The sequence below is a fragment of the Grammomys surdaster genome, unplaced genomic scaffold (assembly GCF_004785775.1).
Source record: "Grammomys surdaster isolate TR1022 unplaced genomic scaffold, NIH_TR_1.0 373, whole genome shotgun sequence".
NCBI classification, from domain to species: domain Eukaryota; kingdom Metazoa; phylum Chordata; class Mammalia; order Rodentia; family Muridae; genus Grammomys; species Grammomys surdaster.
Window position 1 is genome coordinate 1,185,936 of NW_021604792.1, and position 13,863 is coordinate 1,199,798.

Below are 13,863 nucleotides of genomic sequence, written 5' to 3' on the forward strand. Positions count from 1 at the left end.
ACAAAACAAAGAACAAAAAACAAAAAAGAAAAACCCACCAACAAACTACTCAAGCAAACTATGCTGAAAGGTGTACAGGCATTAGCTGGTATGTATCTTTCAGCACTATTCATTAGGTGAGAAGCTTCACTAACAGTCACCATATTATAAACCTGTAGTAGAAGGAGTGTGGTATATTCGTACTGTCAGTCAGTAGAATAACAGATGAATTCAAGAGATTTCAAAAACCCTTGATTGTAGGGGCTAGGAAGCCAGTTCAGCAAGAGCACTGGCTATTCTTTCAGAGGACTGAGATTCCATCCTGTCTACTCCAGGGGATTTGACTTCCTCAGGCACTGGTTCCATGTGTAGTGCAACACATAAAACGATAAAATAAAAACTTCATACTTGTTTACTATTAAACTTTAGATCTTTTCAGTCAATTCAGAGAAAACCCATTGTCTAGGTGGGGTTTCAGGAAGCTACCTAAGACAATATACAAATTAAGGTGTTTGCAGCCAGGCTTGGTGGCTCATGCGTACAGTACAGTCTCATCACTTACGGGGAAACTGGACCCAGTCTCAAAACCAAGCCACTGTGGCATGAGATGGCCCAGTGGGTGAAGCGCTTGCCTGAGCCCGTGGACCTCAGCTGGATCCCGGATGCCAGAGTAGAGAAGGAGGGAATGGTTCTAACAAGCTTCCCTCAGACTGCCACATGTGCCACAGAGGGTCATGCACACATGTACACGTACACAGAAAGGTAAGATGTCACTTCCATTTTCTTAAAGTAAAGCTGTTTAACTTTAAATATTTAGTATTTTGATTATCTCTTGAAAATTAAAGATGGTTCAGTCATTAAACACACTTCAAACATTTTGAAATCTGGGCCCCAGAGGCCTCATCTCTCGGCATCCTGACTAAAGCAGACTCCAGAGATGGAGGCAGGCGCCTGGACCTTTCTGGCTAGTGCAAGCTCAGAAGCTTCCTTTTATTCGATGCTTCTCACGTTTAAATTAGGATCTACATTCATTTTTCATGTGAGTTAATTCTTTCCTCTTCATTATGTTTTAAGAATATTCTAACAGGCCATTGCCCAGAGGGCTGGAGGGTGCTGGAGTGGGAGGGAGAAGCCGATGCCGTGAACACAGAGAGAGCCAGGAACATTTAGACCATGGATAAATAATAACTGGGAACAATGGAAACAGGTGACTTCTTTTGCAGATCTGCAGGTTATCAAGATTCCTGAATCAAAGCCTACTAACTCCCCAACACCTTGTGAGTTAAAGAAATAGGGTATGCAGATTACCCTGGTGGATACATAGGAATGATAATCCAGGAGAACCAACAGCCCCACTGTGTTACAATTTGGCTAGGTTCTAGTCCATCAATACAAAAACCTTGCAATCACCTCCCACATAAATGAAATGTACTAACATTGGAGCAGGAGAGATTTGGAGGGCTGGCTTAAAAGGAAACAGTTTTACGAATCCTTCTTCCTGCAATCCATTTATAATGCCTTCAGAGTTAATGCAGGGAAACCTAGTAACTCCTGCTAAGTGTACTGCAGACCTCCAAGTATCTATTAACCACATGATGTACACAGAAGCTTTAGGAGGATGCACACTTAATATTCAAGGGCAAGTGCTAAGCGAAGCCATGCTAAGGGCACCACAGCATCTTGGAGCATGGATGAAGTGTGGTTCCCAAACAAACAAACAAAAGGTAAAAACACTGATGTCATGAGATCTGAGGAGAGACAAGGCTGTCACTGAGGGTTTGCAGATGACAATGCGGTGTCATTCAGAGTCCAAGACCTTACTTGTTGGTACAGTTGTGGTCTTAGCGCCGAGTTCTCAATCATTGTGTGAACCATGGTGATAATAGGTTCATTTTCTTTCATCTATTTCAAATCAGGAGGAGCATACAGCAAACATCAGTTTACAGCACAGGTAGATTGGAAAGACGACACTGTAAATATATCCTCTACTTTAGTATCTTCCTAACAGTGCACTTGCTTACATTTCACCCCATGGTTGCACAGACTTAATGTATACCAACAATTAAGCAAGGATCTAAAGCTGTAAAATACATCAAAGGTGATAAAATAAACTGTACTGACCATACTGTGCGACAACTGCATTTTTACCTTAATCAATATATCCAATTAACAGCTACTTTTACATGTTAGATGATAAAGCATTAATATACAAAAGAATCTAAACTTTCTAGAGGGGGACAGTCTGTGAATTCAGAAGGAGAAAAATGATAATTGTTTAATTTTATTCAGTAATAAGACGGACATGAATCGCAGTTCTTTATAAGGCTAGTCAGAAAACAGTTGAAGTTCTGTAAGGATATTACAATTTTATAATACCCAATGTCTTTATCACTTAGGTAACATTTTATTAAAATTAAGTCTTGATAGATATTTTCATAACCCTTGTATTTTCTTACAGTATAATGGCATATGTAGAATCACTCAAGGACATTTAAAATAAAACTTATTGAGCAAGTTCTCAGTAAGTCTCCTTAGCTCCTCCCATGGTAGGGTGAAAGCATGATGCTATTTCATTATTGCTTTTAGGAAAGCAGAGTTTCGTGCAGCAGGCTTTGCAGTTAGCTAAGCATTCAAAGGACAAGCATTCTTAGACCAGAGGAAACGGCTGACAGGCCTGCTGTTTATCATTGCACCTTGTGGTTTTCATCATCGACATGCTAGAAAACACGGATTTCTGTTCCCCCAGGGTTTAAGGTGTGCTTGGTCCACTGCATTGGCAAAGCACATGATGCTCCTGTACTAGAGGTCATGAAAACCTGACTGCAGCCCTGCAACCAGACTTCACTTTCATCTCTGTAGCCAATCAATGACCAGTCACCTTATAGTAGGATAGATGACAAAGCCTTTCAATGCACAGGAAAATTAATTTTTCAATCAAAGAGTCTATTTAGAGTAGTGGTCCCTCACCCATGTACACACTAGGCACAATTCCCAGGCAACTCTTGTGTAACCCGAGGATCTCTGTGTAGACAGAATGATCCAGTCACAGGGCAGACTGCTCTAAAACGCCCTTGGCCAGAATGACTGTCATTGTCCTGAGGATACTACTTTTTGCTTTTAGTGTTTCTGTCAGACATGAGAGCTACAGATGGAAAGTTTACTTTTTGAAATGTCAGGCCTATGCTGGAGAACGAAAACATTTTATTAGAACTCCAGAAAGCAGCACTCCATGGACCTTACGTACCCTGTATGTGAGAACGCACCAGCGCTCATGGACCTTATGTACCCTGTATGTGAGAACACATCCAGCGCTCATGGGCCTTATGAGAATGCACCCAGAGCTCAACTACCCTGCCCGTGAGAACCCACCCAGTGCTTATATATGCAAACACAGCCTCAGGGTAGTGGTAGCCAGTCTTAGGGTAGCCCTAAGACTAATTCTCCTGGGTAATTCTCCTATGAACTGTGAATAAGTTTCTGAGTTTCTGTTCATTTGTCAATATTTAATGTGGTGAGGCCAAGGGAACCTGTGGTTGTCATTCTCTGTCACTCTTTGCTCTCACCTTGGCACCATTTCCAAAGGTAAACGTCTTGCAAATAAGCCTTCCTTCCGTCAAGGAAGGTCACACTACAAGCTCTGCTTTCTAACAGACACAGAAAGAACATAGTAACTAGCAGAGAACTGAGATGAACTCATAGCTGAATGTAAGGGAAAGGAGCTTCGTGGTTAAGGTTAAGACAGGTGAAACAGGTATCGACAAGGACCAGATCAATCAGTCACAATCACTACAACCATGAAGGCACTGGACAGGCCTGGTTAAGACACCAGAGGACTGACAAGTGGGTATTAAGTCTATACTCAGAATTCTAATGAACCTGATGTCTAGTTAGTTTTCTTAGAATCTTGCCTCCATGATGTCCTATTCTATTCAAGAACTATCTGGGCTTCAACTTCCAAGCTCAAATGCTGGAGACGGGAGGACAGCAAGGGGAAGGGAGAGGGTGAAAGGGAAAGAGGGGGTGGGGTGGGGAGAAAGGAGAGGGGAGGAAACATAGTGGAAGGAGGGGAAACTAAAACCTTCCATCCTATGGGAAAGCTCTTTAAACAGAGGTGAACAACTCAGAGCAGCTTGAGGAAGTCTCCTGAACTGACCAGATTTACCGGACCCTTCCCTGCCAGTATAAACAATAAAGGGTGAGAGTCTCTCGGAGATGCCAATGTGCAAAAGCCTCTCTGAGCTGTGTGGATGAAACAGAAACAAGTTGAGCTGCCTGGAAGAGGTTTAGACCAGCGGAGGGAGGTGTCTGGAAAGGATACTCTCCAACCTGCTGAGCTGCCTCAAGGCTGTGCAGTGAGCTCCAGGTTCCACGATTTTGTGAGATGTCACCCAAGCTGGGGTGATGCAGCTGTCTTTGAGTCATTTCTGTTCCTGGAAGTAACCCCTCTCCTACATTCTTCTAAGTAACAATGCAACTTATTGACTCATCAAGTTGGTGGTATCTTTCAGTGTTGCAGCTCTGAAGGGAAAGGTTTCCCCAACAGAAGTGCTGCAGCTCTGAAAGGAATGGTATTCTGGCAAGAGGGAGCCAAGAGATCCTGAAAGGCCATACTGTGTAAACCTCATGCAAGACATTTATTGGGAAAGATACAGGAGGACGACTGCCTCTGCTTGGGTGAAAAGTAGCAGGGAACTGAGTAGGAGGCAGGCTTTATATATATAGGGTTGATGGGGGGGGGGAACAGAGGGGAGGAGATTGGTGGATTTTCATAACCCAGAAGTGAGCTTAGACATTTTACCCTATATATTATCCATACTTTCTATACTTTAGTCTGTCATAGGCTCCAAAGGGACCAAGAGAGAAAGGAGGAGAGGAAAAAGGAGGGAGAGGGTTAGCAAAGGAGGGGGAAGGGAGGGATGGAGTAGTAAAGATCTCCCCCCCCCATAAAACAAACAACAAAAAACGGACTGTGGGAGAATCAAAGTCTGCTTGACCATATGAGACCACGTGCCAATCAAAAGAAGAAGAAAAAGAGGAAAGAGACGGAGAGAAGAAAAATTAAGAGTAGCCATGAGGTTCGATTCCCAGCATCCACAAGGTAGCCCATAACCATCTATCAACCCAGTTCCCAGGGATACAATGATGCTCTCTGGGACCTCCTTGGGCACCAAACACAAATGTGCTGTGCCTACGTACATGCAGGTGAAACACACGTAAAGTAAAAATAGAAGAGAAACTCACAGTATGCAAAGTGACTTTCTTACCTCCTTCCTAAACTATTTAAGCACCTCTTTAGAACATGGGCCACTAAAACAGGGTAGGATCCATTTAGTCCCTGACTTCATCCCTGCTGCCTGGCCCTCCCCGGGCTGCTCTGTCTTCTCCTCGAATGCTATCCTGTTATTACCATCTACCTAGAAGTGCAAGAGAATGAGAAACATCCACCTCTTCAATGCTCTTCATAACTAACAGGGAAGTCACAAAGCAAAGGGGGAAAGAAGCAAAGGAGAAGAGCTCAGTGAAAGGAAGGGGCGGCACTGATGGCACCCAAAGCACTATGGGAAAGAGGGAATGAAACTGGGAGGGAGGAGTGTTGTAGGGAACCTGGGGGAGTAGACATGATTAAAATACAACATAAACATGTATGGAATTCTCAAAGAATAAACAAAATATCATCAAAAATATAGACTTGAAGTAGTTGACTAGCTACTTAAACATCTGTGACTACAGAATAAAGCAGAAATCCCACCACATTGTGCACAGCTACTGCTGTTTATGTTTCGCTTCCGTGAGACAGGGTCTAAGTCTGTGCTGCAGCAGGCCTACAACGCACGATTTGTGCCTCCCACGGCCCCGTCACTTGGAGCCTCCTGAGTGCTGGGATTAAAGGCATGCACCACCACACCCCGTGCTAACCGGGTTTATAAGACACTTCAGTAATCACTTGTCCTGAGAGGTGGCAATACGAAACCATGCTCTCGTGCTCAAGCTGTGAGGACCAGAAGTCGGTCTTCAGCCTGAGTGTGTGACGAGCCGGTCTCCTGCTTGCTTCATCTGCTGCAGCATGCCAGTGGCAGCAGGGGAGAGATAGCTCTCAGGGTATCTCCTGGTTCTAGATTCCATGAATAATGTTAGAAATGAACAGAATTTCAATGAATGAAGGTTTTCCTGTGGGTGACTGTGGCACCTACAGAAGGCCAGAGGAAGGCTGCATCAACTGCTTTTACTTAATGTTGTGAGTGAGAGGCTGAGGGGGGGCGGGGAGGGAGAGTCAGTCAGCACACGAATGCCTCTGACTTTGAAATTTACCCAGAGCATCAGCCTCTGATCTGCTGTCTAATTTGTGGTTCTATAAAACTGATGAGTCAATCTATAAATCCTGGACTCCTATTAATGCCTGCAAAAACAACAGACCTGATCAGCTCAAACAGGTTACTAGCAGGAACATGAAAGACAGCAGGAAAGGTTTGAGCTGAGTGAGAAGTTCCACTAAACTATAATTATAATTATTTTTATATTACTGTACAGTACAGCTATACTTAGATACAATGCATAGTGCAGTTCAAAAAATAATAATTTCAATACATTGCTACCAACAATTTTTAAATGTATGTAAGAAGAGACTGTTTTACATAACCTTTTGTGGGTATACGCACATCTAAGTCAGGGGTCAGTGTGTTAGTTTCTCAGGAGCCCCATGGTTTTTGCTTTCTCTTTCTGGAGACCCAGTGGGACCTGAGGCCTGCTGGTTTTGCTAGACTGGCTGACCAGACTGCTCCAGGGATCGGCTGTCTCTGCCACACCAGTGCTGGGATTGTAGGTGTGCACCACTCTGCTGGGCTCTTGTGTGGACCCTGGGGATGGCCTACACCCTTTCACAGCAAGCATTGTACTGAAGAGCCATCTGCCCAGTTCCAAGGTAACTCAAAGGTTATACACACATAGATACAGATGAACTACTGTTTGTCAAAGTTTTACATTCTAATTGTTATCTAACTTGGCCAAATTCTCACTATCAGAAGTAGTATATTTAAATGCAAAGTATCATTCACAACATCCATTTCTATAATTATTCCCATTATCATAAAATTTTAAAGTTGGGCATGGTAGTGCACACTTTTTATTTTTTTGTTTTGTTCTTTTGTTTTTCAAAACACGGTTTCTCTGTGTAGCCCTGGCTGTCCTGGAACTCAATCTGTAGACCAGGCTGGCCTCGAACTCAAAAATCTGCCTGCCTCTGCCTCCCAAGTGCTGGGATTAAAGGCATGCGCCACCACTGCCCGGCAGATCATAAATTTTAAAAATGGAAACAATGTAATTATTGGAATCTGAGAACAAGGCACATGACTTGACAACTCTGCTGACAGCCCATGACAACCAGCATTCATTCCACTGCATTAGAACGCTAAGCGTTTTAGAAGCCATCCAGTGGGGGTGGCACTTGTGTGGCACAGCAGCATGTCTAGAGACCAGTGAGGGCCTGAGATGGGATCTGTGCGGTTCTAGAAAACCGGTAAAGGACTGTAAATCCATCTTGGTGGTGGCTTCAACACCACACTTATCTGACTGGGAGCTCCCTAAGTTTGTCCCTGTGACTGCACCACAGTCTTCACTGAGATTACCAGGAATCACAGCAAGCCATTGGGCTTATTCCAAAGATTCTAGGTAACTTCAGATTCCTTCACGCTTTCACTACTGCTTTTTAAAGCCAATGCTTGTATTTTCCCACAGGTTCTCAGAATGTTTGTTTCCTAATTTACTAGTCAGGTAAGGTTTCTTTGAGACAAGGTCTTGTTCTGTAACTCAGGTTAGTCTTCAAATTTTGACCTTCCTGCTTCTGGACTGCTGGGAGCATGGGCGTATGCAGCTGTGCCAGGTACTCTAGTTTACAGAATAAAGGAAACCTAAGGACAGTCTATTCCTTAGAGACCCCAGGAGCTTTTTTAGAATGAGGTATCTTTATTATACTGCTTTCAAAGTTCATGTGAGAGACATGACTGAGTCTCACCAGTCTAGTCTCTGCAGTGAAGACCTGAACGTGGATAACAAAATGCTGATTTCTGAAGCATCCCAATAGCAAAATCATGGCAAAACCGAGTGGGAATGTACATTACCTTCTAAGAAAAGTGTGCTTCTTTAAAATTAGGGTAACTGAATATGTCTGCAAAGGGCTTTCCTGGCATAAAATCTCTCTTTAAATAGAAATAATTTATAAAGCTGAATTTACCATTTTCTTTCAAAGATGTAAGCATCTGTCTTACAACATTTCCTGTAGGAACTATATTTGATAAAACATTCAAATCTACGCATTTCAAGGCAAGTCAAAATAAGGCTTAGCTTGATCTTTATTAAAGAATTAATTTGTTAGCAGAAATTATGTCTGATAAGATACCAAGGCCCACTAAATATTAACAGTGTTTAACAATCCTTGTTTGTTGGTGCTTTTCACTTCTTGAGGTGTGTTTGCCTTTCCGACACAGGGTCTCAGTTTATCCCCATGGTAACTGCTCACTAGCCATCACCCCCCTTGGCCACCCACCATGAGGTAATGGGGAGAATCACAGGGCACTGAGACAAGCCCTGTGTACTTGGCAAGGACCAACCCTGGGAGGAGACAGCACCCAGGCAATTGGAAGCCCATTCCAGCCACCCTGAAGCTCTCCTTAGGAACCCAGCACACTACACAGGCTCTCCTCCCACTGCCAATAGGACCTCCACAGTGTTCATTCCTTCACTGCTCAGCCCAAGCTCAGACACACCTCAGTATGTAAGTGTTTTCATGAGATACAAGGAAAGAAACGGGATATAGCTGATCCAGTGCTCATACCTTATTGGCCCTCACAGAGGCCTTTTTTGGTCAGGGCTCTTTACCATTTCTTAAAGAAATCATGCAATTAATTAAAGTGACTGAATGAAGTATCTAAGAAGCCAGAAAAATTGTACTATAAATGGTAAGTTCTAACTGGTGTCATAATAAGAAAATTCTACAAACCCCACCTGATGATCCAAATATATGGTGTTCCTTTGGAGATGATGTGAAAGAATTTCATTCTAGTAGCCATCAATCAAGGAAGGAGGGATAGAGAGCAAATTGTCAAAAGGTCAGTCGGCAATAAGAAAAACAGGCAGTTATTACAGAGCAACCCCATAGCACACAGCCCCCACATACATGCTCTGTCAGGGTGCAGACGCATACTCAGCATGTAAATCACAGACACTGAGCTATTCAGTAGGAAAACACTTGCAATGGCTTTAGCAGATTTAGAAGATTTCCATGCCAGTCCTTTTCTGTGGTATAGTTCTCCCTTCTCATATAAACAGAGGCTATTAACCCTTTGAGAGATTTCAGACTGGCCTCCAACTCCCTGATCCTGTACTCAATCCTGAGTGCTGGGATCACAGGTGTGCAGCTGAGAAATATTTTTATGTCTTCATTTTTTCTCATAAGAAAAAAGGCTTATAATGAATTTTCAACTTCCTGCTTTATTTGGAAACCTAAGCTTTCAGTACCTGTTTTGTCAGATGTAGAAGTCCAGCAGAACTATCTTGAGACCTCAGTGTAGCCCCCTCCCCTTTCCTCCCAAACAGTTGAGTTGAAGGGTAAGAAGAGGACACTCATTGAATTTTCTCAATTATACATTGTGTAAGTAAGCTGAATTCTCAAAGGGTCAATAGGAGACTGTGACGTTCCTGAGGTGATGGTACAGGCTCATGCGCAACACCAGGGACACAGAATGCACTGATGATTGATGATGCCAGACACATACATCTCCATAGCTGACCTTTGGGCTGTGGGCCTCAAGTTTCAGCTGCATGAGCTGTGCTAAGGTATGCTCCCGGATACTACTCAGCTCTGCCTGCTGCCGTCTCAGCTTTATTAGCAGCAGCGTAAGCTCCTCTGGCTGAAGGAGTACAATTTAAGAATCCAAACAGTGGAAAACAGATTAATTGTTGTCTTAAGTGACAGACATTAAACCAAGATTTCTTGGCAAGTTTCCTCTTACGGTTGGCATCATAGAGCCTAGGCTCTATGATGATAGGTCCTACATAAATGCATAGACATCTAGAGAGACAGAAGGAATAGTGTTACTTTACAGCAAAACAGCAGGACATTCAGAACTCATGAGCGTATTTCATCGTCAAGAATAAAAATGCACAAAACCACCATAGAGTTTAGCACAGAGAACTGTTAAGTTGCTCATTAAAGATGTCATCAGAGTATTAAAATTATACCTAAGACTCTTCTGGCGACAGAACAGTATTAGCCCACCCAACACCATTTCAAAGAACAAGTAAATCAAAAGAATTACATTTCAGAAATCAAAAACTTGGGTATCATTTCTGAATCCCAAGATTCGGTATGTAAGGTCACTTGCATTTTGTAATGCTACCTACCAATAGTTTCCACAGCATTTTAAAAATGATTAAGATGCCATTTTTTAAAGGAGAAAGAAAGGAAAACAGATATTGCTATTAGTGTTCCCCAACCCCTGCACACATTCCCTGGAAACACTGGAGACTCTGATTCCCCAGTGGCAATACAAATCCCGGGGAGGAGAGCGTTCAACAGCGGGTGAGCTTCTCACCATCTGTATGGGGTCCTACAGCAGCAGATGGACAGCTGCTTCTCAGAGCTTTGTTTACAAAGTGTAAGGGGTGGGAAAAGGACTCTGCTCCCAAATGTCTGGGCCTGGGCCCTGCTAGCTCTCTGTCTACACGCATGTTTATGTTGGCTCTTCTGTTCACATGCTGTGCCTCTCCATTTTCTATACCATAAAGTGCTTTTGGAGACCCACGGCATTCCCACTGTTGCCTTCAGACAGGCAGAGCATCACAGAAGGAAGCTACACCTCCTATTAGCTCCTCAGATGAAGGTAGGCACAAAGACAAGGCAGGAGGCTTTTATAATTAGCAGTCAACAGTGGTTAGTACATGTGATGTCAAGCTACAGTGAGTGAACCCTCCCTGACCCCCCCCCCAAAAAAAAAAAAAACCCCAAACCAAACAAAATCCAAAAGGCCAGCTTTTGTTCTGAAGCCACCTTGTGACTACAGGACTTTGGGACAGGCTTTATCTCCTGATCACCTTGTCCAGCTCTTGAGGTCTTTCCAGAGATGTGGGTACATAAGGACTGCCATATTTTCTTCTTTCTTTTTGGTAGAATAGGATATTCTGAACCTCAGGCAGATTTCTGACAGAAAATCCAAGGAAGTTTGTGTATGGACCAAAATGATGCGGGAATTTTCAAAAGCACAGAAAGCTGTAAGTTAACTGTATATTCATTCACATGTTGAGGTCAAATAGAGGCATTATTGGCTGGGAGAAGGTTGGGGGTGATGGTAAATAGGTTTGATCCTGAATAGCCACTAGAGGGAGCAAAATGGAAGAGAAACTAGCAGACAGCTAGTAGCATTCTGCTGCCTGCTTCTGTCACATTGATAATCTGCTGCTTAACAGTTCTTGGTTTTTTAACAACCTAGTATTTAATGGTTTTTGGTTTTAAATAAAATATATTTACAATCTTTGAGAAACTGAGATCCCTTTAAATCAGGAGCAATTTCCTTATATCTAAATGTATAAGATGAAATACAGATGAGTTTGTTTTGATTGCTGTAGAAGAGAATTTTAAATAATAATGAACAATCCTATGGGTGTTAAATCCCATTCTCAAACAATAGGACAATCTACTGACAATGGAGTCAGGTCCCAGAGAAAAGACTCCAGCAGGATTCATGCACCTGTAACCTCAGTACTCCAGAGGCTAGGGCAGGAGGATTGTTAGATGGAGACCTTGCCTAAAAGCAAAGGCAAAAACAAAAACAAACAAAACAAAACAACAATAACAATAAAAAACAAATGACAAAAAAACCAAAAGCCCCCAAAAACTAAGCCAAAGCAAAGTCATGTATTTTCTTTGATTTGAAGAACTGATATAAAAAATATTTCTAAGTATAGATAATATTGACAACAAAATGAAAATAGTAAATATACTTGTGGTGTTTTTTCCTTCCATCCTGTATCTTAAGCTGGGCTCTAACTGGACTGACAGGACTAAAGGCATAAGCCTCCATTGCTGGCTGACTACTCTATAGTCTTTCTTTGGGTAAATACATAAATCAATGTGTTTTTTGACTCTAAAGTAGCTAATATATATTCAATTTCACAGAAAAGCCAAGTATGGTAGTATGTTCATGTAATCTCAACACGAAGAGGCCAAGAAAGAAGGAAGACTGAGCTCCAGGCTGGCCCGTGCTACATATCAAGACTTAGTTTTAGAATAAAACAAAAGCCACAGGCAAAATGTTTCAGAAGGCCTGCTGCAGCCACAGCTGCTTGCTGGACTTCACTCCTACGTCTGTGGGAGGTGTCTGTGTGGGACAGTGGTTCTCAGTCTTCCTAATGCTTCAACCCTTTAACATACATAGTTCCTCATGTTGTGGTGACCCCAACTATAAAATTATTTACATTACTTCTAGATGTAATTTTGCTGTTATGAATTGTAATGTAAACATGTGATCTACAACCCACAGGTTGAGAGTTGCTGAGACAGGGCCTGCTGAGCCTGAACGCGGCCCTGGGCATCTTAGGTAAGCATTCCCTACTGAGCTACTTGGGTTTTTTAAGATAAACAAAAACAAAACTATGTGGTCATGTATGCCATGGGGTCATATATGCTATGCAGTCATGGCTGGACTAACTCATAGCCATCCCTGTGCGCCACTGTGCCTGATTTTTATTTTGAAGAAAGAGGGAATAACAAATCAAAAATCCAGAGTTAAATAGTAAACTTTAAATGTGCTCCTTTATTTGGACATTTAGGGGAAGGCAGCCACAGAGACATCGACATGGCTATATAAGTCTATGTTCTCATGATGAATCTTTCTTAAAAAGCAGTTTTGTTTTCTTCTGTAGGTGATGTCACACTTGAAAAACCTATGTCAGCTTCATGTCTTTTGGGGCAGCAAACAAAGCAGGCATATGATAAGTAAGCTTATCACACTCACCGTTCTGCCTTGGAGGCTCTGAGGACTCACAGCCTGTAAAGTTAAGGCAGCTGGCATTGACCTTCTGTCAGGTACATAGACATGCTAGAAGAGAGAGACAACAGAATTCAGTGGGGACCTTTCTTTTGGAAGGGTGGTGTCCATATCATTGATGAATAATCTTATAATGTAAATTTACATTATGGAATACTAATTAAAATTGTCATTAGTTTTTATGAGAGAAATACCATCACTTCTTACTTGACTGAAATATTGATGCTACTGGTCAAAGTAATTCTATGAAGACTGGTCAGCTGCATGCAAACTCCTCGTTCTCAGGACACGTGTGTTTGCGTGGGCATTATTGTTTTGTGTTTCTGAGAGAACATCTCATTTGTAGCTCAGGCTGGCCTCACATTTATCTCCTCATCTACTGGTTTCCACTATGAAAGTGCTAGAATCACAGGCAAGATCTATTATACGTGGGCCCATATAAACACATCTTATATTCATTATTACCATTTATGTATAAGGTGTGCACACACAGCACATACATGGAGGTCAGAGGACGGCTCTGTGGCACTAGTTCTGTCCTCCCTCCTTTAGGTGGGTTCTGCAGACTGACCTCAGGTCACTAGGCTGGGACAGCCACATCTTTAACTACTGAGCCATTTCATTGGCCTGGCTTCAGAGTCTTAGAGAAAACTTAGTGATGGGAGTGGCACAGGCTGAGAGTTTCACAGATTTTCATTATTTGGCTGCTTTTTCATGCCTGCTTTTATATTCAGTCTGTTACAACAAGTCTTTATAGTTAAAGTATGTTACCAAATCCGCCTGTGGCATCTGTAAGTTGGTGAGGGGTAGGTACACTGGGCAGCTCATGTGGGTGGGTGTAGATATT

At 42.5% G+C, this 13,863-nt stretch overlaps 1 protein-coding gene across 3 annotated transcripts in view; it reads right to left on the reverse strand.

Annotated features, from left to right (window-relative positions):
- Positions 1-13,863, reverse strand: part of Plekha5 (pleckstrin homology domain containing A5) — a 179,732-nt gene that overhangs the window by 30,766 nt on the left and 135,103 nt on the right. For all 3 annotated transcript variants that reach the window (XM_028780967.1, XM_028780966.1, XM_028780965.1), the window contains exon 12: positions 12,984-13,067. In XM_028780967.1, coding sequence (XP_028636800.1) covers positions 12,984-13,067 — 84 coding nt within the window. The remainder of the gene's footprint in view (positions 1-12,983; positions 13,068-13,863) is intronic.